The sequence below is a fragment of the Hemiscyllium ocellatum genome, chromosome 30 (assembly GCF_020745735.1).
Source record: "Hemiscyllium ocellatum isolate sHemOce1 chromosome 30, sHemOce1.pat.X.cur, whole genome shotgun sequence".
NCBI classification, from domain to species: Eukaryota; Metazoa; Chordata; class Chondrichthyes; order Orectolobiformes; family Hemiscylliidae; genus Hemiscyllium; species Hemiscyllium ocellatum.
This window is the reverse complement of record NC_083430.1, coordinates 15509915-15537543: the sequence shown is the minus strand read 5'-3', so window position 1 is coordinate 15537543 and position 27629 is coordinate 15509915. Positions and strand designations below refer to the sequence as shown.

General features: G+C 38.8%; 1 protein-coding gene across 1 annotated transcript in view; it reads left to right on the top strand.

Annotated features, from left to right (window-relative positions):
• LOC132829794 (glutamate receptor ionotropic, kainate 3-like) overlaps nucleotides 1–27629 on the top strand; it is a 484473-nt gene that overhangs the window by 232145 nt on the left and 224699 nt on the right. The window contains exons 10-11 of the mRNA XM_060847158.1: nucleotides 5869–5982; nucleotides 22139–22342. Coding sequence (XP_060703141.1) covers nucleotides 5869–5982; nucleotides 22139–22342 — 318 coding nt within the window. The remainder of the gene's footprint in view (nucleotides 1–5868; nucleotides 5983–22138; nucleotides 22343–27629) is intronic.

Genomic DNA, 27629 nt, shown 5'->3' with positions numbered 1-27629 from the left:
TCTATGAGTGAATACAAAATATTTTGAGATTAAATGGATTATTTAACAATTTGCAATTTATGTGGTGTTCAAACTCATAAGAAATGTTGGTTATAGTTTATTGCGTACAGTCTTGAACAACAAGTCATAAAAATGATGTTCGGGACAAGTATATTTATTAACAGATGTTATGCATTAATACAAGGATACAGCTGAAAATAGTGTACACAAAACATTAGTCTTTGTCATGGAGAAGAAGTTTCACTTCTACTGTAGCTCTTTCAGTTTGGAATCCAGGAGATCAGCAATTACTTTACTAAATCTAGTTCCCTTCCACCCCCAAGAGAATTGCAGTCCCACTATTTCATGAATTTATAATTCTGTCCCAGTTAAGGAGTCGGAAACAATGCTGAATGAGAGTCCTAGCCCACAGATCTCCGAAAGGGCAAACTTTGCAAACACCAATGTAAAAAATGACTCCAACTTTTATCTCTTCTTGTTAAGCTCAGTTCAAGTCAGGAATATGGCAGAGTTATATCCAATGGTACATGAACATTTCCAATACAACTTCACTCAGAATTACACTGTAAATAATTAGTGGTAGAGCTTTATTCTAAAATTACATTTTTATTTACCAATGTGCCTCCAGTTGAGAGGACCTTTTGCTTATTGCGAGGTAAGGTTCCACATCTCATGCTTCTCTTTTGACATCTTAGCCAAATAGCATCACTCATTAGTCAGGGTCAACTTGAAATGACTATCACAAATCCCCAGGAACAAATAGGAACATTGGACAAATCTCTGTGGCATCGGAGATCAGCAGCAAGATATGCTGGGTAATTTGTGTATAGAACTGGCTTCTCTGTGTGTTTGTAAAACTTGATAAGCTGCACAATATGCAATATAACATTGAGAATGACATTAATGTCAGGATTCTGGGATTCTATATTCTTAGATTTATCAACTATAAATATTTCTTCAAATAAAAACACAAAAGAGTTTTAACAACAGCAATAGGACAACAGCACCAAAATCTCAAATCAGAACCTACAGGAGAAACAAAGGTGGTCTGTCAACATTTGTGGGGAGAGAAAACGGAGTTAACATTTGGATCCAGTATGACCTTTCTTCAGAAAATGCAGAGTTTTGAAGAAGAGTCATAGTGGACTCGACTCTGTTTCTTTCTCTTCTGGTGCTGTCGGACTCGCTGAGTTTCTCCAGTACCTTCTGTTTATATTTCAGTTCTTCAATGTATGCAGCACTTTACTTTTATTAGACCAACTGATCTATCATATTTTTACACTGCAACCAATTCAGCCACTTACGTGCATCATATCTTGAATATTTTCTTCCAATTGAAATGCATTGTCTTGTTCTTTGGATCAACTTGTATTGTCCAATTCACAAATCTAATTTTATTTGTGGAAGAATTCCATCTGAAATCCTTTTTTACTCCCAGTTTGTGATCTCTGAAATGTTAACCTTCCATTACAATGGATTGTTAGTCTGTATTAATTCCTGTCAATCCTCTTCATACATTCCTGAAATTTTCAGTCAAAGTACAGTGTGATAATTGATTTCCAAGGTAAAAAGCTCAACTGTCACCTAATATTTTTTCCTCATAGTCATATTCCCAATACTCCAGGATCTTTGTTGCTTCTTACCTCCACCTGCTAAGATGCAATTATATCTTTCTTGTCATTAAGTAAATAGAATGCACAATTCTCCAAAATAAGATTTGATCATGCTGGAAACTTCATCAGTTTATTCTTAGATTTAAATCTTTGATTTAAATTCATTGATTTGGAATAAAGTAGTTCTTGAAGAAGGGCTTATGCCCGAAACTGCGATTTTCCTGCTCCTCGGATGCTGCCTGGCCTGCTGTGTATTTCCAGCATCACATTTTTCAACTCTGGTCTCTAGTATCTGCAATCCTCACTTTCCGCGAATTGATCTTAACCTACTGAAAATCCTCTTGCAAGGATGCCTACCCTGAAGAAGCTCTCCTCCTCCCTCTACAAACATTCCTGAAGAAGGGCTTATGCCCGAAATGTCGATTCTCCTGCTCCTCGGATGCTGCCTGGCCTGCTGTGTTTTTCCAGCATCACATTTTCAACTCAGGTCTCGAGCCTCTGCAGTCCTCACTTTCCCCTTGGAATATAATAGACCAATTTCACATAGATTTAACTGATCTAAGCATAATCTCTTTCTTAATCAATAAGATGCTTCATTTTACTTGTTGTTCAAAATCTGCTTAAGAATAAGGAAGAATTGACAGTGTGTGAAAAGAGGTGACATCAATAACCTTGTCAAATGTGCATCTCATTGACAAATTAATTTCAACACAGACAAATGTGAAATGTCATGTTTTTGGTAGCCAGAAGAAGGAAGACATGTACTGATTGAAAATAGGAGAGGTACTTCAATCACAAATATTAGCTGGATTGGGTATATTAGCATTTTGAAAATATTTAAACCACTTCAACCCACACATTTCTATTTTTAATTGATATGCACAAAGGATTGTGAGTATGTTTCTAAGAGTAAAACTGGTGGGTTAAATCCCATGATATAGCTTAACTTTAACCTGTTTTTGGACTTAACCCTGGCCAATTTGCATTTCCTAGTTCTTGGGAAACCCAGTGTCTAAAGGAAAGCATGGCTTACTGCATGGAAAAGATTAGCACACTGCTTGTGGATAAAGAAGAGCCTAAGCTTAACTTTATTGCTGGCTCTGCTTAGAACCCATGTCCACATATCTCCAACCTCATTGAGCTACCTAGCACTGGGGATGTGATTCAGTCAGACCTGTGGAAGTAAACAGAGGGAGCACACCAAATGTTCATCAAACTAATTCCTCTGAAAAACAGACTATTCTATGAGAAAGATGAAATAAACTGAATCTAATGAATAAGAATGTTGCCAAAGCTTTTCTTAATGTGTAAAGATATTTGCTAATTTGCGTGTTGTACTATTGCACTAACCTCATAAAGGTAATACAAGATTACACCAAAAAAATAACCAGATGACAACATGACGTAAGATGTCTAAGTATAAGGATCCCCATTTATTCTTTCTTTATTCAATTAACAGTTAAGCAAGGACTCTGTCAATCTGCTAATTAGCCAGTAAGCTATACAATTAACAAAGCCATAATCTAAGTAATATAACCCAGTCTGCATATGCAAGTCTGACATATCATAATCTGAACATTAATAGTCATTGATAAGTTTCCAGATATCTGACACAACATGAACTGGACTCTGTGTGCCATACGTTCCTGGTTAATAAAAATAAATCTGTAAATGTGCGTGAGCATTCATACTTCCTGCCCTGACAATAAAGTTTACCCCACCTGAACCAATATTTTCATGAAGTGGGAGCACAAGCTCGTAATTTTCACATTTCCTGCAACCCACCTCAAGGGTGAAAATCTTTCCACATGAACTTTAAATATAATTTTCTATTTATTACTAGTTCAAATTCAATGCAAGATTCCTGTTATTGCATTTGAGAAATTACAATTGTAATATTTGTAAGTGTGATATCAGGAGAGTGATCCAAGCGTTCTCTTACCAAAACCAAGTGGGTAGCACTGCTACCTCTCAGTGCCAGTGATCCGGGTTCAATTCCACCCTCAGGTGACTGTCTGTGTGGAGTTTACACATTCTCCCCGGGTCTGCTTGGGTTTCCTCTGGGTGTTCCAATTTCTTCCCATAGTCCAAAGATGTACAAGTTAGGTGGATTTGCCAAGCTAAATTGCCCATAGTATGTAAGAATGTGCAGGCTGGGTGGATTAGCCAGGGAAAATGCAGAGTTATAGGAAAAGGATGGGGTGATTGCCTTGGAGGGTAAAGAGTGGATGTGAACCCAATGGACCAAATGGCCATCTTCCACACTGTAGAGATTCTATGAAAACTTCCTGTAAAGGGATTCCTCCACAATAATTGGCAGGCTGCCAGCAAATTCTCGCAGATCATAAAGGACTCCCCAAAATCCATTAAACTAATTTGAGATTATCAACAACTGAAAGGAAAGCAGGAATAAAGAAACAAACACTTATAGCATAGAATGATGCCATTCTGCCATTATGTTTATCAGATCCAGTTCCTAGAGCAAGTCAAAATGAATTGCATTGCCTCAGCCAGTTCATATGGCCAAGTGTCCCATTCTTCATCAATTCTTTATCAATTGCTCTCTGGTCTTAGTGATATCTTGAAATTGATAATCTTTCACCATTGACTCACCAAAGTAAGGAATGACACATATCCAATTGATCAAAATCCTTCATCAGCATCAAGACCTCTTCAGGCCTTCCCTTTTCCAAAGGCAATAAGTTAATTTTCCCCTCAGAACTGATATCTTTCTGAGAAATCTCTGTTGTATCTGTTACATAGAATTGCACGGAAGATTGAACACAGTAACAGGCTACTCAAACAAACCAAGTTGGTGTTTATGCTCCTCTGACACAACGTTTCATCATTCCTCCAACTCTGTCAACATAACCCCCAATTCCTTTCCTTATTTGCATGTCTAGTTATCCATTAAGTTCACCAATCCTATTGTCTTCATCTGCTTCCTGAGGTACTGAGTACCCTGTTTTCACCACTTTCTGGGTAGATGCTTCTGAATTCCCTGTTAAATTTAGTACAAATTATCTTACATTACTGGTTTCTGGTTTACTTTTTCCCCACAAATAGAAACATTTTCTGTGTCAATGGGTTTCTGGGTTTCAATGTCCTTTTTGTAATGAAATGTCCACAATTGCAGACCGTGTTTTTAACTGGGGCCTGGAAGCAACAGAATTAATTTTACTTACAAGTCAGCAAATGCAGGGAAGAGAAAAGGAATATAGAATTCTTAAGATACTGTCAAGTCTGAGATGCTCCTGGGATTGCTTTGTGGATTTTTAAACCGCTTTACTTTAATTCACTGTCAGTGGATATCCACAGATGACTGACAAAAGATCAATCATCCATCTCTATGAATTTCATTAGTCTTAGTCAGAAAGATAACTCTTCAAAAACATACACTTCTGATTAGAAAAAGAGTCTCACAAAGATAACAAACGGGAATGTATCAGATCAGTTAACCAATTCTTGCTAAATTAATAACACATCGTAAACAGTCCTGTGACTGATAAGACTATTGCCTTTGTCAGCCATTGTGCAGGGAACTAAGCTGGTGAAAAATATTTAGTGATTAACGGGCCAGACTGTTTGAGGTCTGTACGTAGCACTGTTAGCATGCATCTCTGTTGCAGGAGTTTCTGTGATCAGCACTCAGCCGTGAGTTGGACACCTCAATACATTTGATGCAGAGGTATAAGTTATCCTTAGAAGAGATCTTGCACAATAGCCGAATATCTTAACCAAAGCCCTGTCATCAATATCTATGCTGTGACTCAACTCACTGAACCAGAAGTTTGGTAAATGACTTCTGAGAACTCAAATGCTTAATACAAATTGCACCTCTTCAGCCGCATCTATGATTGCTTCAAAAAACTCTGTCAGTCTATTTAAGTGAATGTTACTGTGTTATTTTAAACATGTTAATATGTCAAATGTAGATCATCCAAGATAGCCTTAGAAAATGTATTTTTGATAAAAATATAATTGGTAATGCCGTTGGAGTCCAAAACCTTACACTGTGTTATAGCTAGACGTTAATAAATAATAAGTCTCCTACTTTCTCTATTACTCCTCATAAGTGAACATTTAAATAAAGAAAAATCTCTTTTGGAAGCCTTGAAACCTTTGTGCTATAAAGGAGTTTCATGGTATATTGAACCACACTGTAACGGCTTTTCACTGCATTACATCTTCTGAATGTAATGTTTTGTGACTGCGTTTGATAATTTTATGAAAATAATGGTCTCTTGTCACACAGGTTGGGACCTGGGACACAGTCAATGGTTTAAATGTCACCGAGATTTCGAGGGGAAGAGTTTCTAACATAACAGACTCATTGACAAATCGGTCACTAATTGTGACAACAATCCTGGTAGGTGATTTTGCTACATCCTCTTTTCTTGTGTAAAGTAATTGGTCCGAAGCAGAGTTCTGTATATTTTGGTACTGAGATCCAGACTACAGATCAAAGTTAACTACTGGATTGCAGCATCTTAATCTTCAAAATTCAAATCCCACCCCCTTGTTTCAAGCTTTTTAACTGTTAAACTTGCAAATGCATAGGGACAAAGTCTAATATGGTGTAAAATCATGTGTGAAGTTTATTGAGGCCTGTTGCAATGTTGGAAAATTGTTGAATCTTTTAAATGAATCCAGCAATGAGGTGCAGTTCTTACTGGGCAACAGTGGGTTGCCTATTATGGAGGATTATTGCTTATTTACAGCTTTATTAACAGCAAATTGTGCTTTATTAATGTGCAGCTTTCTATCCTCCCGTCCTACCCTGAAGCAACTAGATGCCAATAATTCTCAAAATGGAAGTCAGAGTGGGTACCTGAAAACTTCAACTTGCCTTTTGCTTCAAAGAACCTCCATATAGGATACTGGGCAACAACATCTCACAGCATGTTTCATGGGTATCACCCACATCAATGCACATTGACATCCCGACACATGCCAGCATCTATGCACCCCCCGGCACATCTCTTGTCCATTTAAAAGTGTTTCTGCACTCCAATGCTGCATTTCCCTTGCAATAGCAATTGTCATTGTAGTGCTGGAGCAAGAACACTTGGTGGTTAGGAGCACACACCCAGATCAAGGACTTGACAAGGCTGTATCTTTGGGTTGTTCAGTTATTCTTTTCCTGCTCATTCACTTTGACTCTACCTGGATCCTCCGCCCTCAGCTAGAGATACCAGGTTCACAATATTTCTGTATCGCCATGCTAATTAACACAGACACAAAGCCAGGAGGCTTATCATGGTTGTCAGCAGGCTTCAGTCAAATCAAGAGATATCAGATTTTATCAGAGATAAGCAGAGTAATCAAATTGATCACCAATAAGACCATGATATGTTGGAGCAAAAGTAAGCTATTCATTAGATCTAATCTGCTGTTCTGTGATAATTTGGCTGACCTGATAATCCTCAAATCTACCTTCTTTTCTTATCCCATATCCTTTGATTACTTTACTGACTAAAAGTCAATCTATATCAGCCTTGATGGTACTTATAAATCCAGGCTAGACTGTGCTGTGGCAAAGAATGCAGCAGATTGGAGCAGCATGGTGGCTCAATGGTTAGCACTGCTGCCTCACAGCGCCAGGGAGCCAGGTTCAATTCCACCTTCGGGTGGCTGTCTGTATGGAGTTTACATGTTTCCCAATTGTCTGTGTGGCTTTCCTTCAGGTGTTCTGGTTTCCTCCCACAGTCTAAAATGTGCAGCCTCGGTGAATTGGCTATGCTAAATTGTCTATAGTGTGCAGGCTAGTTGAATTAGCCATGGAGAAATGCAGGGTTTAAGAATAGGATGGGCCTTGATATGATGCTCTTCAAAGGGTTGGTGTAGACTTGATGAGCTGAATTGGCCTGCTTCCACAGTGTAGGATTTTTCTGACTGTCCTTTGGGAGAAAAGAAGTCCTCCTCATCTCTGTCATGAATAGATGGCCCTTATTTTGAGAAGAGAGTGAAAGCACATGCTTTGAATTTTTTTAAGGCAGTGATGGTTCTTGATGAGTAGTGGGGTGAAAGGTCACTGAAGGTATGCTGGAATGTGGAGTATCGGATCAGAAGGACTTGAGCAGGTCAGGAGAATGAAGAAAGAAGTGGCAAATGGAATAGAATGTTGGAAAGGGTGAAATTTTGCACTGTGGTAGGAGGTATAGGGATTAGATTATTTTCTAAATTGGGAGAAGCTTTGGAGATTTGATGTACAAAGGGACAGTGGTTAGCGCTGTTGTCTCACAGCACCTGAGACCCGGGTTCAATTCCCGCCTCAGGCGACTGACTGTGTGGAGTTTGCACGTTCTCCCCGTGTCTGCGTGGGTTTCCTCCGGGTGCTCCGGTTTCCTCCCACAGTCCAAAGATGTGCGGGTCAGGTGAATTGGCCATGCTAAATTGCCCGTAGTGTTAGGTAAGGGGTAAATGTATGAGTATGGGTGGGTTGCGCTTCGGCGGGTCGGTGTGGACTTGTTGGGCCGAAGGGCCTGTTTCCACACTGTAAATCTAATCTAAAACACATTTGAAATATTGTGACTGGTTTTGTGCCCTATATCTAAGGAAGAATATGCTGGCTTCGGAGGGGTGGGTGGGACAATGGGGGGAGGTGTGGAGAGGATTTTTTTAAATTTCACAAGATGACAGCATCAGTGACTAGGCCAGCCCTGTCTGCCCATCCTAGAGGGCAATTTAGAGTTAACCACGTTCCTGTCGGTCTGAAGTCACACAAAGGCCAGACCAGGTAAGGATAGCAGTTTTCTTCTCTAAAGCATATTAGTGATCCATATGGGTTTCTTCAACAATTGGCAATGGATTCATCATTATCAGACTCTTAATTCCAGACATTTTTTTATATTGAAGTTAAATTCCACCATCTGCTGAGGCAGAATTTGAACCCAATTGCCCCTAATGTAACCTCTGTCTCTGGATGAATAGTCCAGTGATAAATACCACTCGGTTATCACCTCCCCAAAACACAAGGACCGAAGAGTTTGGCAAATGAGTAGCAGTTGAGGGCTTTTGGTCTGTACTCAATGGAGTTCAGAAGGATGAGAGGGCATCTGATTGAAACTTACAGAATACTGAGATGCCTCAATAGAGTAGATGTGGAGAAGATGTTTCCACTGGTAGGAGACACCAGGACCAGGACCTGAGGGCACAGAGTGAAAGGATGACCCTTCGAATTGAGAGGAGAAGGGATTTCCAAAGCCAGAGGATGGTGTATCTGTGGAACTCATTGCCGCAAAAGGCTGTGGATGCCAAGTCATTGAGTGTATTTAAGACAGAGTTAGATAGATTCATTATTATTTTGGGGGCCAGGTGTTTCAGGAAGAAGGCAGGTGAATGGGGCTGAGAAATATATTGATGAGCCATATGACCTAATTTCACTCCTATATCTTATGGTCTCATCAACCATGATCTTAATGAATGGCTGAGTAGGCATGTGGACTCAGATGACTTACTCCTACTCCTAACCTATATGTTCAGGCACTTGTATGTTCTCTTTCTGGATAGCAGAATTGAAACTTTGAAGAGAAAGTGAGGTCTGCAGATGCTGGAATATCAGAGCTGAAAATGTGTTGCTGGAAAACGCAGCAGGTCAGGCAGTATCCAAGGAACAGGAAATTCGACGTTTTGGGCATAAGACCTTCATCAGGAATCATTCCTGATGAAGGGCTTCTGTCTGAAATGTTGAATTTCCTGTTCCTTGGATGCTGCCTGACTTGAAACTTTGAAGTCCGATTTCAGCAGTTTTAATGATTCCTATATTCAAATAATGGATTAAACAGGTCCAGTAGGCTTTGGGACTCTCAAAGTTTTCAAGTTCCTCATTAGCTCCTTGGCCCCATTTCCAGTTTGCCTGTCCTTTCCAAACAACAGAAGTGAGTTTCTGAAAGCCTTACTCTTTGTGCTCCCTTTGACTGAGAATGCTCTTTCTGGGAATAACTCTCAGAAACTTCCTGTAGAACTCTACAAAATGCTGTCACTCAACTTGTTTGAGTGAAATGGTGGCTATGCAAACATTGATGATTCGTTGCTCTACCAAGCAAGTGAAATAAATTGGAATTCCCAATGGCGTGCTTTCAGTTACCTACTTTTTAAGAGACTTTGCGTTCTCACATCTTTGGCAGGACACATTATGATGTCCAATTGTTACATGAATTTTAAATTTCATCCGTTTTTTGTTTAATGATGGGATAACACATCAGTTTGCTACTTCTGGGGCTGTGGTGAATCAGTAATGACAATAGCAGAGTACTCTCTGCCTTTTTATAGACAGACTATCTTTCTTTTCAAAAAATATAATGTGACAGTTAGACATTTGTAACAACAGAAAGAGACCATTTAGCTCATTATAATGTTTTGAAACTGTCACTAAATTCTGGTGACCTGACCTTATCTCATATGCTTTCTTCTTATTTTCAACTGTTTACTCGCTTTGCTTTGAAAAAGCTGTTAAAACTCATCGGTCAAAGAATGTATTTGGACATTCCAGCCTCTGCATGAAATGTTACCCGATTTCCTTTTGTTCTTTTCATATTATATTAAACTTATGATTTCCCATTACCAATTCACCAATCAGAACAAATTTAGTTTTTCTGACTTATTACTCAAAATCATTCATCACTTTGAATACCTTGTAAAAAAAAATCCTCTTAGCCTTCCTTTCGTAATCACAAAAGCTCTAGCTCTTTTATCTCTCTTGATTTCCAAAGTCTTTCATCTCTGGTAATCTTAGTGAATAACTTTTGCATTCCTTTTATGGCCTTGCTGTTCACCCGAAAGAGCTTACTGCTATAGAAGTGTAATCCCTAGGTCGCCTTTGTGGCACGTTTTTTAAAGTTTTACTATTTGGTTTACATGTTGCCTCTTTTTATTCCCCACAATCACTCCAGGTTTTGCCAAATGTAATTTTGGCTGACATAATATTAACCTGTCCAAGTCTTACACAAGGCATTGGCAATCCTGTCCATTTGGGGCTGAGAAATAACTGGCAGGGAGATGGGGCTGGAGGTGGGGGGAAGAAGGCAGCTGGGAATGCAATAGGTAGATGAAGGTGGGGGGGAAGGTGATAGGTCAGAGAGGAGGATAGAGTGGATAAGAGGGAAGGACCATGGACAGCTCAAGAGGGCAATGGCGAGTTGGAAGGTTAGGATTGAGATAAGGTCAGGGAGGGGAAATGGGGAAACTGATGAAATCCACATTAATCCCGTGTGGTTGCAGTGTCTCAAGGCAGATGAAGCATTCTTCCTCCAGGCATCGGGTGATTAGGGTTTGACGATGGAGGAGGCCCAGGACCTGTTAGGGTTTGACAATGGAGGAGGCAGATCGTTTCAGAGAATATCTCTGGGACAACATATCAACCAATCCCATCACGCCATGGCTGAAAACTTTAACTCCCCCTCCCACTCCACCCAGGACATGCAGATCCTGGGCCTTCTCCAGCTACCTATGCCTGCCACTGGACCCAGCTCCCACCAGAGCTTGTCCTCCATCACAATCACTAATCCATGTAACATCTTCCACATTCAACCTCACCTGCTTCATCATGCCAGGTTAGTAACTCTGCCTGCTCTCTGTGCAGCCTCATAGCTTATTTGGGAAGCATCCCCATCTGCACCAATAGTTAGAAATGTGCCATCCACTCTTATCATCCATGTACCTGCCTCTCTGTCATTCTGGGAGCAAATCAACTCACATTAGGCCAGTGGGGTGTCGCCCATTATTGGTCTGCTCCTCCTACTAGAGGTCGCCTTGACTTCTTGAGTAAAGACTAACCCCTTTGACTGGAATGAAGTCTTCTGACAACTTTGGCAAGTTTCTTTGCTTTATGTCTGTGCTAAATGGCACAGTAATACAGTAGTAATATCAGCCTGGTATGAATCGAGGAGGGCCAGTGAACAAAAATACAGTGCAAAGCAAAGCAGTTCCAGAAGGGGATGTTGTGGGCACCTGATAGGTTCAGTGTGTGTGAGCGCTATGACAATGAGCGAAGAGGCCAGAGATGCAGCTTGGTCCAGTCTATGACCTGGGTATGTGTCCCTGAGGCCAATGTGTCCTTGTTGCTACCTTACAAGGATATCTGCTGTTATCATTAAAAACTCACTCAGCAAGTAGGTCATCGTCAGTTTTGGAACTTTGTCATGCTTCCTCAACTAGTTGTCCACTTAAATCCGCCACTCTTTGATGTTTGTCACACAGTCTCCAAAAGGAGGAAACTAAGAGCAGACACTCCATTTGAAATAGCATCTAAGTGGATCAGAAATGTGCCTTGAGGGTTTATAGATGCTGAGACGTGTCAGATGCCAATGTTCATGTATCTTGGGTACATGTGACCAGTGCCCATGGCGCATGCCTGAGATGTTGGTGCCCAGTCTGTAACATGAAGGTCTTTAGGGCCAAGCAGAGAATTGAATCTTCCATGATCCCGCTCTGGTTTCCATATTGGGTTTCCCCATTGGCTAGTTCAGTAAGATCACAAGCTGTAGCGAGATGAACTGTTAACAAGGTGGGCTTGTAACGGCCTAGCAAGTATCCCTCCACACTGCTTGAGAACAACATACACTGCTGTGAGAGCGACATTGTGGAAGTCAACCTGTGGACTGGAGGAGCACGCTGGGATGCAGAGGAAAAAAGCGTGAAGGGAAAAGCGCAACATAAAATGTGGGGATGCATTGCTGAACATGGATTATTGTGGAAGGGTGGTATCATCAGCAGTGACAACCATCTTGCTTCAACCACGGAGTCATACAGCACAGACACAGACCCTTTCTTTGGCCCAACTCATCCATGCAGACTAAGTTTTCTAAACTGCACTAGTCATATTTTCCTGCATTTAATCCATGTACCTATCCAAATGTCTTTTAAATGCTGTAATTATGCTCACTTCTGCCACTATATCTGGTAGCTCATTTGATATACACACCATCAGGAGGCAGTGGAGCACGATGGTTGATATGTCTAAGCTGTAGGTTAATACTGGGCAATGAAGGAAGATTAGCACTCCCTTTGAGAGTATTCTAAGAAAGAATGAAGCTAAGGATGGGTAAGCTGTGAAGCTGGATTACTAAATAGTAATACAAACATGCAATTGCATGTGCAATGAATGTCAGCTTCATTGTGCTTCCTAACTGCTCACAGAAGAAACATTTCGTTTTGGTTGTCCTCTGCACAACAAAGGGCAACTCCTGACTGGCAGCACTTGACCTTGTGTATGGTTGGGCTTTATAACAATGGCACTGGCACTAGAAATCCCAGAAGGCCCCAGTATTATTGAACATGGTAAGAAGAAATGAGGCACACACTATTTTCTAAATGGGATGAGGTTTCAGAAATCTGAAGCACAACACGACTTGTGAGTCTTAGTTTAAGGTTTGCTGAAGGGGCGGCACAGTGGCTCAGTGGTTAGCACTGCTGCCTCACAGCACCAGGGACCCACGTTCAATTCTCGCCTCGGGCAACTATCTGTGTGGAGTTTGCACATTCTCTGGGCTTCCTCTGGGTGCTCCAGTTTTCTCCCACAGTCTAAAGATGTGCAGGTTAGGTGAATTGGCCATGCTAAAATGCCCGTAGTGTTAGGTGCATTAGTCAGGGGTGAATGTAGGGAAATGGGTCCGGGTGGGTTGTTCTTCAGAGGGTCGGTGTGGACTTGTTGGGCTGAAGGGCTTGTTTCCACACTGTAGGGAATCTAGTCTAACATACAGGTTCTGTTGGCAGTTAGGATGGCAAATGCATTCATTTCAAGAGGGCTAAAATATTAGAACAGACGTACTGTTGTGGATGAATAGCCTGCAGACTGCATTTGGAATATACTGAGTGGTTTTGGACAATTTGACTACTGAAGGATGTGGTGGCATTGAAATGAGTCCAGAGGAGGTTTATAAGAATGATCCCGGGATTTAAGGGCAGTTCATAGCAAGAATGGTTGAAGAGTCTGTGTCTGTACTTAATGGAGTTTAAAAGGATGAGGTGGGATCACATTGAAACTTATAGAATACTGAGAAGCTTGGAAAAAGTGGACATGAAAAGATGTTTCCAACAAACATCTTAGCAATATCTTAGGAGAGATTAGGATCTGAGACCACAGTCTCAGAGTGAAGGGACGATTCTTTAGAACTGAGATGAGAAGGAACTTCTTTAGGCAAAAGTGGTGAACATGTAGAAGTTATTGCTGCAGAAAGCTGTGAAGATCAAATAATTGAATATATTTAAGACAGAGATGCATAGGTTCTTGACCAGTAAAGGGGTCGATGGTAATGAAGAAGAGGCAGGAGAATGAGGGTAAGAAACATTTCAGCCATGATCGAATGGCAAAACAGACTCAATGGACTGAATGGCCTAATTCTGCTCCTATATCTAATGGTCTTAATACTTTCACCTCTGGTGAGAGGAAAAGTAGAATGATTAGGGCAACACAGAAGGCTGGTGCATAGGCAGATTTCAGATAATATGTGAGAAATCTCGCTAGGTCTCACTGAGGTAAATCCTTCATTAAACGTGCCATAGGCGACATGGTCAATTTCTTGTAAACTTCAAGTCTATTTATAAAAGTATTTCAGTGGTTGTAATGTCCTGTTGGGCATCCTGTGGTTATGGATTGAGATTTGAACACCAAACCATCTGACTATGTTGTAAGAGAACAGCCAACTGTACTACAGCTAACCAAATGAGCATTTGCAGGACCAGTTCTTAGACTGATTTCATTGATATTTATAGCCAACAGGAGGTTTAATTTATCAGGCTGGAGACATCTTTCTGAACAGTTCCACTCCCCGTGCAGATCAATCTCTATTTCTGATATCAAACAGTCCCATGCATTCAACAGTCAGGAGCTAGGCAAGTCACTTCCTGTCTAACACAGTTAATATTAAAGAATTATCAGAGGTTGTATCACCAATGTGTATAAAGTTGGTATATTTCTATACATATAAAACAAGTTTCCATTTTGGCAGTCAGGTAATTGCCCAAAACATGTTCAAAGTTGTATTAATTATGTTACAGTTCATCTGACTAGCGTACATAAAATAGATAGTTCAATGTAGAATTATAAGGTCATTTTTGGTGAATTATAAAGTCATTTTTTGCTGAATATAAATCAGGTTGTTCACAGATATAACTACAGAATTCCTACAGTGTGGAAGCAGGCCATTTGGCCCATTGAGTCCATACTGGCTCTCTGAAGAGCATCCAACCCAGACCCACCCTATCGCAGTAACCCTGTATTTCCAATGGCTAACCCACCTAGTTGCACATCCCGAAATACTATGGGCAATTTAGCATGGCCAATCCACCTAACCTGCACATCTTTGGACTGTGTGAGGAAGCAAGAGCACCCAAACAGTCACAGGGAGAATGTGCAAACTCCACACAGATTGTTGCCTGAGGGTGGAATTGAACCTAGGTCCCATGAGGCAGCAGAGTTAACCACTGAGCCACGATGCTTTCCATAGAGGACAGCACACTAGCATGCTCAAATCTGAGATGGGGGTGAGGCAGCAGAGTTAACCACTGAGCACGATGCTTTCCATAGAGGACAGCACACGAACATGCTCAAATCTGAGATGGTTAGATTGCAGTTCAATTTCTGCTAAAATTGATTTGCAGAATCAAAAATGTAGCATCTTAAATGAGCTCGTTCAATTGGTATCATATTGAGAGGTAATTGTTTTCTTTCCAAAACACCTAACATTTTCAAGCATATTTCAGTTTTAGTATTGAGCTGTAAATGTGTTCATCGCTGAAACTAAGCATTATTAATAATTGTTCAGTGAGTTGAACTCTAAACTTGTTGAAAATGTTACAGAAATCACAAATATAAATGATGCAGAGCACAGCTCACTTACTTGGATTGTCCTATCATTACTAATGTGAATAAATTGAAACTCGGCTTAAAAAAACACATTTCAGGCAAAATTCAAAATAAAGTTTATTTTCATAAAACAAAGGATCTGAGAAATATGGTACAGATTATTAAACTTTCTGCGAGGATGGAAATATAAGTATGAAAGAAATTGAAGAAAATATTTCACTTATTTCTGAATATACAGGCCATAAAACTGTGAACTCAAGAGCAAATACGCTGCTGAGAAATCTGTTATTTTGCTGAAGTGTCACTTGAATGGGGTCCCTATTTATTTTCAGCATCACATTTTCTATTATGATGTGAATTGGTGGTTAACAGAATTCATCAAATAGGGACACTGCAGAGAAAATTATATCAGTTCGATTTATCGTGGTGACCATTGTTGACGATCATAGAGGAAAAATACCAATTTTATTAATTCAATAAAATCCATTCAGTTCTATTATCAATAGTCTTTTTTTATCTTAGTAAAACATAATGCAGAACAAGGAAAGAGAGTTAATCTTAAATAGATTAATAATCTTTGTTGGGTTTGACATAAACACAATTCTTGCATTAATCTGGACAACACAGTGAGAGATGTTGTTCCATTTGGTGCATTATCTTATTAATGGATCTTCGGATGTGTTGATGCATTCTCGTCAGATTGATTCAATGTAGATTCTTTTAACAATGTTTTCAATTGTGACTTCTACTCTTCAGCAATGAATATCATGGTCTGGATTTTTCACCACAGCAAAGAGCCTCTCAGTTGTGTCGAGAATACCAGTCAAGTCCAGAAATAGCATGTCTGATTTTACAATCATTATTTACAACAGTAAAGTTGATGATATTTCACAATTTGACTAACAGCTGCAAGTGGTTATAGACCTAAGTGTATTAGAAGAGATTGTGAACTTGAATAAAATGCTTGTTGTGATATGGTTTTGTTTAGTTGAAAGAACAGAAATATGGAGATTTTTTTTTAATCATAGCCAATCTGCAATAGATATTTACATCTTTATTTTATAGAACTCCATTTTATTAATCTCTGCCCATGTTGGGTACTCTGTGAGTTAGCATGGTAAATGCTGCCACAAAAGATGGTTGGCATTGGACATAGTTTTTCTGAGTTGGCATGAAGTTGGTAGCGGGTTTGTGAAGGATCACGAGGATAGCGAGTGCAGGTTAGATTGGTATGAACACTGGAAGTGGTTAAAGGGTTTGTGTGGGATTTATAAGGCTTTCTGGGGGTGGACAGTTTGCATTGTGTGGTTTGGGTTGGTGAAGATGGGGAATGGGAAGCAGATTAGTCAGTGTCAGAGCCTATGTGAAGTGAAGTTAAGGGGATGCTTTATTCCATATTTTAACATTTTCAACAGAGTGCCAGAGCCCCTAGGAATTCCTTCCTCTGCACCTGACATTCTTGCCACTCCAGCAGAGGTTGTCCACCCAATATCTAACATAAAGCATCTCTGCCAGAATGAAAATCTGATGCCTGGGCAGCCAATTCTGGAAGCCAGATTCAGGGAACTTCCCTGACATAGTGCAGATAAAGATCCAAGTCTATATCCCTTCAAGTATTGGGTGATTTAACAGAATGGGGTGGGTGAGAGATTTGTCAAGAAAACATGACCCAATGCCAACTTGAGAATTTGGAACTCTCTTGTTTTTTCCTTTTAGAGATAGTTGAAGGATTTTTTGTTAAAAATAGAGACGAACCAATTTTTGATGATCTCGATCATATTTTCAGAATTTCTGTAGTCTCTAGAAAATTGCTGGGGAGTTAGAATGAGACAATGTGGTTGACTGGAGTTGCAAGAAATATCAAGCTGTGACTCTGACAATTCTCTTATTTTAACTCCACCAAATCCTTGCAAAGCCCCACCACCTCTCGAGTTCCTCAGCTTTCATTGGTCAGTGTTTTTTGTGTTTCTTTTTAAATTTAACCAATAAGTCTAAGGTATCAAAACAGTTAACAGAAATTTAGAATTAGAATCCATGTTTTGCTACAAGCTACATGAGTTGACATACAAATAAAATAGATCAATATGACGTCATAGTTATTACATTGACAGTTTGACCATCTTCCTTGCTAAGTATGCTTGCAACCAGCAGAGAGATTTCCTCTTGATTCTCCTCAATGTGAATTTTGCTTCTGTTCCTTGATGACGCACTTGATCAAAAGACTGCCTCACCCAACCTCACCTCACCTCTAGGGTTTAGCTCTTTTGTCTGTGTTTGGTGCAAGCTTATAGTGAAGTCAGAAGCTGACTGGCCTTGGCTGAAGCTAAACTGAGCATCAGTGAGCAGGTTACTCATTTGTGAGAGCCATTTTATAAAACTGTCAACAACCCCTGCCATCACTTTGCTGATGACCAAGACTGATGACTGATAGAGCAGTAATTGACTAGGCCGGATTTGTCCTGCATTGTGTGCACTGCACATATCTGGGCATTTTTCCATATTGTTGGAAAAATGCCAAGGATATAATCACTTTGATATAGCCTGGCTAGGGGCATGGCTAATTCTACGATTCCAAATTTTCTTCCATATATTTACTGCAGAGTGTTGACTTTGCAGTATCCGGTGTCTTCAGACATTTCTTGATGTCACGTGAAGTGAATCAAATTGACTGAGGATTGACATCTGTGATGCTGGGGACCATAGGAGGAGCCTTAGCTGCATAGTTCCATTTTGTCACATAGATCAGTCTTCTCATCGCAGGCATGAATCTGATCAATTTTTGTTGCACCATTTGTAAGACAAGAATATTCATTCTGAGATAAAGAAGTGTGGTCTCGACAAAACCCTGTACAATTCTTGCAAAATGTATTTACTCTTCTAATTCAATAGGAGAAAGTGAGGACTGCAGATGCTGGAGATCAAAGCTGAACATGTGTTGCTGGAAAAGCGCAGCAGGTCAGGCAGCATCCAAGGAGCAGGAGAATCGATGTTTCGGGCATGAGCCCTTCTTCAGGAATTCCTGAAGAAGGGCTCATGCCCAAAACGTCGATTCTCCTGCTCCTTGGATGCTGCCTGACCTGCTGCGCTTTTCCAGCAACACATTTTCAGCTCTTCTAATTCAATACCATTGCAATAAAATATAACATGGCATTGCTTCCCTCATTGATCATTGTGGCAGTATGTTAACTTTCCATCATGAGAGTACAGGGACCCTTTAAAACTTCTGAACACCAATATTTACAAACGTCTCTCAATTTTTGAAATGCTTAGTTTTTCTAGTTTTCCTACCAGAAAAGGCTATTTCACTTGGCCCCACATTATATTTCATCGGACCCCTTCTTGCCCGATCACAATACCCATCTCCATTCTTCTCCCCACTTACTTTACGTCATTAGCAAACTTGAATATAGTACACAGTTGCTCCCTTCTTTGAAATTATTGATTTAGATTGTAAATTGACACAACCACTGATTCTTGAAGCACTTGTCATTGCAAAAATATTTAATCCTTCTCTGTTTTCTGTGCTTTAATGAATCTTCAATCCATCCTAATATATTATCCTTAATCCAATTACCTATAAGCTTGTGTAACAGCCTCTTGTGTTATGTTGTGTAAAAACCTTTTATGTGGCAGCACATCGAATGTCTTGTAAAATTCCAATTTACTGTGTCAGCAATTAAAATAAAAATTTGGAAACCATGATTCCTCTTTCAAAAAACCGGTGTGCTATCTTCACCTAGTCACTGCTATCAAATAGATTATAGTATGCATTCTGTATTTTAACATCAGGCTACAAGCCTACACTTTCCTGATTTCTCTCAGTGCTTCCGCATCATTGCCCTAAACCCTTGAATAATGGGGTTATTCTGATCCACAGGGGATGATTCCAAATATGTACAGAAATCTGAAACATCAAAAGTAGTGTATTCATCATCTCTGCATCCACCTCTTATAAAACCCTACAATAAAAGTTGTTAGGTCCAAAGGAGTTGTTGGCTTGTATTCCCATTTTCTGCTTCAGAAATGGCTGAATATTGATATTGTTACTCTGGATGATATTGTTACTCTGGATTGTATTGTTACTCTGAATGATATTGTTACTCTGGATTGTATTGTTACTCTGGATGAGTCAAACAATAAGTGACCTGTTATCTCATCTCAGCTACACCCAACAAACATTAATAACAGAATCTCCCCTGCTGTTTGAGCTTTCTGGGGAGCTAATGTTAAAGTCAAAGTAATTTAATAGCTGATTTGATTAGCAGTTGTTCTAGTTAATCCATTGGACACAAAATAGAAAGAGCTGTTAAGTAAATTGAATATCTAAGATTTTCCTCTTGAGCTGTGGTCAGGAAGTTATAAACTTAAAACTACCGGTTAAATCAATTGTGTCGTGGGCAGCTGACTTGTTCATTGCTTCAGCAAAGAATGTTCCAGCAATTGAATTGTTATCAATTCAGTCTATGTTCACTTTATCCTGGAATAAAGCAGGTAAATGACTTGAATCAAACCTCTCAGTCTAAATCACATTTATCCATTCTGTTTACAGATTCATTCAATCCAATTACCTTCATCTATCCGTCCAATCAAATGTTGAATGTCAATGTAGTTTCAGCCTAAGCCATTAGCCTAAAGAAAAATTCCACATCCCTACTACTCTTTGTTTAAAGAACTTCCTCAGTTTTTTTCAATTTCTAAACTTAAAGCTTGCATCTGTATGCCATTGTTCATAACTCCCCAGGAAAGCTTCCATCCTATCTTTTTTCATCATGAGAAACATATTAGTCATGTCGTACCAAAACTACACTTCTCTGTTGAAAAAGGACCTTTCGTTTAAAAGTGTTTATATTTGTATTTCTTCACATCAGCCAACAACCCAGCAGATCTGTGAAAAGAACAAGTCCATGTATAATTTGCAGTAGAACGGAAGATAAAAAATCAGAACTTGCAGACCAAATACTCAGTGAAAAATAATAATACCTCTGCTCTTGTGATTTTGGGATTGTTGTCTATGTTTATTAACTGGCCAGATTTGAATTCAGTAGTTTGTAATAATGGATGCAGATGGCTTAGTTTTACTCAATTGTGTATGCGGTCCATGAAGAAGTTCCATAAAGCTTTATTGTTTTTATGTTATTTATCTCTGCCAAATATTTGATTAGTGAATTGAAGACCACTTACAGTACAAAATATACATAATCTGTTACATTGAGGATCATGTGGCTTTTATTGTTAATTTATAAGAAGGTTCTTAATATATATTACATCAATATTACTCATTTTTGATTCTCATGAAGTCCTTTTGTAACCATTTTACAATACTCTTCGATAAATGTTCCCCAAAAATATTTCTGTAAAAACACTCTGTTACCCTTGAAAGGGAGGTGATGGCCTATTGGTATGAGCTCTAGTCGATTAAGCTAGAAACCCAGGTAAGGTTCTGGGGAATATCACCATTGTAGGTAGAGGAATTTGAATTTGATAGATATCTGGAATTAAGAATCCATTGATGACCATGAAACCATTGTTGACAGACAGAATTAATGTTCTGCAGGATGGAAAGCTGTCATCCTCACTTGTTCTGGCCCACGTATGAATGCACACCCATAGAAATAGACTCTTATCTGCTCACTGAAATGGCCAAAAAGCCACTCTGCTATATTAATCATTACAAAGTCTCAACAAAGAAAGGAAACCAGACAGCCGACCTTGCATCAACCTCGGCAGTGAAAATTACAATGGTAGAAAAAGACCTGTCAACTTTGTAAACTCCTCCTTACGAACATCTGAGGGCTCGTGCCAAAGTTGGGAGAACTGTCTTTTTTTAAAAAATCATTGACAGGATAAAGGCATCACTTGTTAGGTCAACATTTATTCAACCTAAATAACTTCACCCTGGCTACTCTGAAATCCTGGAAACGCTAGTGGTGCTCTTTCTTCTCCATTGCACAGCTGAGCACAAGGGATGCCAATCTCTGAATGACTGGCAGCTCTCACTGGATAGGACCTCTGGCCCTATGATTAGTTCCAAGGAAGGGCCCACAGTTGTCCTCACCACTGCCTGATTGATCTGAGGTTCACTGGGCCTTCCCCGAAAAAGCAATATGGCTCTTTCACAAGCTCTCCAGAAGCAGATGAAACAGTTTGACAAGATTCTGCCCTTTGTCTGAAATGGTCACTGTTCAAACAAAAATGAACTGGACTAATCAATCAATCATCCAAAAAAGAACAGCATACATACCAATCATTAGGGTAAAATGAGTATTATTTTCATGAATCTTGTGAAAAGAGGCAACTACATCCTTCTTGATCATACTTTAATAACAGTGTGTGAATTTTGTCATTAACCAAACTTAAAGTTCAAAAAGGCCAATGTGCCAAACAGTTGTCTAACACTGAGCAGCAGAATATTATTTTTATCTTGACATGTAAATAAAACCATTTGTGGGGTAATACTGAGCATTGATAAGCCTGCAATATATATGAACCTGAATAAATGAAACTTGACACATACAAGGTATATAAAGACATTTGAAAGTGAGGAAATGATTATCTAATTGGCTTCAATCTAATTTTAGAACTTAATAAAGCTTGAGGACTGAGGTAAACGTAATTTATTATTGTCATTCACCTAGGTAGGACACATATCCAAACTAAATGCTTTCAGCATGGGAGGTAACCTTGGCAATTAACTGTTGCTAATTTGACTTGCTCACAGGAGGAACCATACGTCATGTTTAAGAAGTCTGACAAGCCACTCTCTGGTAATGACCGATTTGAAGGATACTGCATTGATCTGCTGAAGGAATTATCCAGTATTCTGGGCTTTGTTTATGATATTCAACTGACGCAAGATGGAAAGTACGGAACTCCAGATGACAAGGGGCAGTGGAATGGCATGGTGAAGGAGCTCATTGATCACGTGAGTAGTGTTGGGTTTTCGAATACGATTTTAAGACCACTTCATCCATAGGCACTTAATATGAATGAATTATTAGAAACATTGCTCAGCACTTTCACTCTCAAAGCCAGTAAATATCTAACTAGAAATTGATATGTCATGACCATATGTTCCTATAGATCTGAATCTATGGAAATGACAATAAATACAAAACAACCCAAAGCACCCACACAACAAAAATCATGTGAATTCCATTGCCCATGAAAGCCTGGTCTGTGTACTTCACTGAAACGGTTTGGAGCAGGAACCCTTGTGAAGTCACATAAATGTTAAATGAATAAGAACAGTGATAATGTTAATAATAAAAGCAAAACTATGAGATCAGGGTAAGTGCACTTCATTCACAATACTTATGCCCCTTCTAAAAGACTAATGAGCTTTGTGCACTTCATTTGTGTACTTACCCTGATGTTGAATTAAATGTGTACTATTCATTGTGCTTAAACCTGCACTAAATTTTCCACCCTATAAAAGCAGTGGAACAATCTTAACTAATGTCATTAAAATTGGTTTCATAAACTACCTCAAGAACTCTTAAAATGGATGTAATTAGTTTCTTACTGTTGCTTCAATACAGACTTCAATCTCTCTGCTAGCTCATGTAGATCTACTGACTTACCTTATTCTATCAGATGTAGCCCACAATAGACTGATTTAATTTATTTTAATGGCTTCAGATTTTCCTAATAATGAGCCTTGCAGGGGTATTAAATGCTTGTAACGTATTTCATATTTTTAAAGTTAATGTACTTCTATTATATTTTAAAGGTTTGTTTGGATGAATTAAAAAATACACCTTAGAGGTTTTATTATGGACAAAAGATATAATAAATGTTTTAACATTTTAATAATAAATAAATCCTGTGTACCTCAGTAAATACACTTCAATAAACTTGCTTGGTTTGCCTTTTAAGGGCTAATAGTTCATACCCGCAGATGTGATTTTAGTAAAATAGGCAGGATCAATTAGCCTCAACATTTTGGATTAAGCTTCCAAATTGCAGCAGATATTAAAAAAAAACAGATTTCTATAAGATGGCAGCACACACAATGAACATTGTTGTCTGTGCATCTTGAGACTGGCAATGTATCAATATTAACCATGTGGGAATAAAACATTCTGATTTTGGAGGTGAACATCTACACAACTGGACCTTTTGCCTGTATGCCAAGTGCTTTCTTGTTTAAGTAGATCATCATCTGAAATCAACACCAACAGTTTTCATTTACTTGGTACTTTGATTGTAATAAAAAGTCCCAAGATGCTTCACGGGAATATTGGAAAGTAACATTTAACATTCAACCACATGAGGTGACTTCAGGTAAACTGGGGAAAAAAAAACTCCAAGAGGTAGATTTTAAGTAGTGCCTTAAAGGAAAGAGGTTTACAAAGAAATATCTAGGGACGACGCAGGAAGAACTCTAGAGATGAAGAGGAGTGAAACCATGGAAGGATTTGAAAATGAAATATATTCATGTATTTTGTTGCTTAACTGGGAACTATAGTATACGCAAGGATAAAGAATGAAACATGACAGAAAAATTTTGGATTACCTCAGGTTTTCAGAGGGTACAATGTGGAAATATGAACAATTATGCTTAGAGGGGAAAAAAGGCCTCATAAGTATTGTAAAACTGCTATTTAAAAAAATACTGTTTGTGTGTTAAATGTATGTGTAATTGGAGAAGAATGTTTCTCGTAAAACCAAAACTAATTAATTTGAACATGGTTTGAACATTGTATAATATTCAAACCAAGGTTTGTGAAGGTTTGTAGCTCAGGTTGAGGTTTAGGGTGTAGGTTTGCTCGCTGAGCTGTAGGTTTGATATCCAGACGTTTCATTACCTGGCTAGGTAACATCATCACTGGCGACCTCCAAGTGAGGCGAAGCTTTTGTTACGTGCTTTCTATTTATATGTTTGTCCTGGATGGGGTTCCTGGGGTTTGTGGTGATGTCATTTCCTGTTCGTTTTCTGCGGGGTTGATAGATGGCATCTAGATCTATGTGATTGTTTATGGTGTTGTGGTTGGAGTGCCAGGCCTCTAGGAATTTTCTGGCATATCTTTGCTTAGCCTGTCCCAGGATAGATGTGTTGTCCCAGTCGATATTTAAACCGTTTGTTCAGCTTTGACTTTGGTACATATGGTTACACAAACCCAAGCAGAGCCAAAAAGTACAGATTTAACACTGAAAACAGTGGATTCAAAAGGACAGAGCTCAGTGTTAGGTCACTGGATCATGAAGGTAGGATGGAGAATCGCAGCCTTTTTAAACTTGAATTGAGGTGATTGAGAAGGGATCTTGTAGAGATATAACACAAAAAATCAAAAACCCAAGAACTATATTTCCTGAATTAAAGAAGGACAAGGAGCATTGGTTCAGATTAGAAAAAGACGCGTTTTTGAATCATTTCAGAAAAGTAAACAGGCAATATATGTAAAACTGAAAGTTTGGAATTGCTCAAGGTATTTAGATCCTGTGGTGGACTTAATAACTTTGTAACGACTTAGTAACAGGGCACTTCGGTCCTTATGGAAGACAAACATAACAATTTGAACACAGCCTGTAAAAAAAGACCAGGAGATAAATGATCAGACAATGTGGGGGTTTTTGAGGTATTGTTTGAGGGTTAAACATTGCCAGGACAATAGGAAATGCCACATCTTTACTTTGAATCATTCTATGGAATTATTTTATATCTATCTGGGCGAGCAATGGGGCCTTTGTGAGAAGTGGAGGTGCATTAGGGCAGGAGAAAGTCTGGGAAGTAACTTTAGAACTGATTCCGAGCTGAAAAACAGTCAACAATGGCACAATATGGAAGAACAGCTTCCAAGATTTTCTGTTGCTGCTCTGGAAACCTTGACAGAGGAATTTTAGGGGAATAAATATGTGAATAGAGATATGTTTTAAGCTTGAGAAGCACACACAACTGGTATTCCAGACAAAAGACAATTATTGCACTAATTCATTTATTTTTTATCTGGTTGGATTGGAATGCAATCATGTACAAATGTTCTCCCTAGTCCATCGACATCTACCATGATGCACTGTTGCTGTTGGCAGATATCTTAAGTTGACATCAATAAAGATTCTGTCTGTGTTGAACAGTGCTATACTCTACATACAGAACATGATATCAAAGTGGCACTGACGTGAGTGTTGCAGGGCTATAAGAAAGCATAACTATAGACAGGGAGACACAGTGTTGTCCACAGGTTGTGAGCTAATACTCAAATCAACAACAATCAACCACAAAGCAACAAGCCACAGTCAAAAAATTGTTTAAAAGAAAATGGTTGCAGCTTTCAACTTACCAGCTCCTGCTCAAATGACAGGAGAAATGAAGCAGAATAGGAATTCTATTCATGCACAATGACATTTTAAAACACCAGCAGATTTGTTGAGGAAGCCAGAACATTTACAAATCACTGCACTACTTCTGCTTTTGGGAAGACACTGTTTTTATTCCATGATGAAACTTTCTGAAGAGCACATGAATAAAAGCACATGTAAACTTTAAAAGCTTTAAATGGTGAATGTTATGTATGAATAGGACATATTCAGTATTAGGGAATGCCAAGCCTCAGAACCCTATTGTTCTGATAATTATTGTTGATGAGACTCAACTGAAGTGTTTAAGATGATATTTGAATTTAATAAGTTAGATACAGAAAAGCTATTTTTCTTCTGGTGAAAGGTTCAGTAGTTCGAGAAAAAAACATAAAAACTTACGACCAGGCCATTGAAAACTAAAATCAGGAAAGATGTTTCGAATCCCAGCACACAACTCCAATATCCCCCAAATTTCTGCAAAATTAGAAGAATACATTTTTTAAAAATTTCATGGCATCTGAATATCATTGGCAAGGCCAGCATATTTGCTTTTGTTTACATTTCCTTGAAAACGTTATTTATACTCTGTGCCATATTCTTGCACGGATATAGTCCATGTAGTGTTAGTTCACCTGCAGTGCCAGTGGGAGGGACTTTGACCCAGTGACAATGAAGAAATGGCAATATTATTCAAAATCAAGAGATTGAGTGAGTTGGGGGGAAGGTTTAAGCTGTGGTGTTCCCATGCAGCTGTAGTCTTTATCCTTCTGGGCAGCTGAGGTCACAGGATTAAAAGATCACGTTAAAGAAGCTTAGGAGTATTTGTGTGATGCACGTTACAGAGGATACACATTCCATTGCTACTGTATCATGACTGTAGGAAATTAATGATTAAAGGTGTGTTTTGGCTTCTATCCAAATAGGCTTCTTAAGTATTTTTGGTGTTACATCCATCCAGGCATGATAAATGTGTATAATTTATATTTTGTTTTTATTTGCAATTTAGAATAGATACAGATATTTTGGTTTCAGCTCTGTGAAGTTCTGTTTTTAAACACAGGTCAGAAAGTCATTTGGAACAGTGACCTATGTGTATCCATTCCGAGAAAGCATGTGACTATAGCCAAGTGCCTGGGAAAACCCTTGTAGTGCTAATGGAAAAAAACATGTACTGCAGTATTTCATTTGTGAATGATAATCAGATTAAGATGCTAGTTTGGCTTTTATTTCAGAAAATAAGGTTCAAACTTTTGGTTGAGAACTGGGAGTTCAATTCAGAAAATATGCTAGTTTCTCCGAGCAGGAGAATCAAGACACTTCATAGAAACTGGCCACCTCAGCATTGGTTTCTCATCTGTGACATATCCAGGCTGGAAGAGTTTGGATAGAAATCTTCAACTTGTTCAAACAGAAAGGTTTAGGACATTAACATTGTGAGGCTCATGCTCGCAATCTTGCAATAGAATCATAAAATTCTCCCCACAGTTCAGGAAAAGTAAGCTGGTGAAAGAGTAAGAATTTAACAAGTGAACATAGGAGTGGTGTGTCTCTTGGACTGAGTTTCTCTAATGGAGAGTGTTGAGTTACAGTTTAAAACGTTGTTCTTTTTTCAAATCATATACAATCTATATCTTTGTTTCTTTTCTCCATTTGGGTAATTAACAAATATTATGTTATTAAATAACATGTGCAGTCTTGTGCAAATATGTTTCAGTTATTAACATCACATTAACTATTTGAAAATATTAAATGTATTAAACACTTGTTGTGTTATGATTACTTGGGATCATAACACATACAATTGTGAAGTATTTCATTACACCCTTGGCCTTTACCTTTTAGATGATGGTAAGATTTTGGGGAATCAGGAAGTGAGTTACTAACCATAGAATATACTACCATTTGTGGTT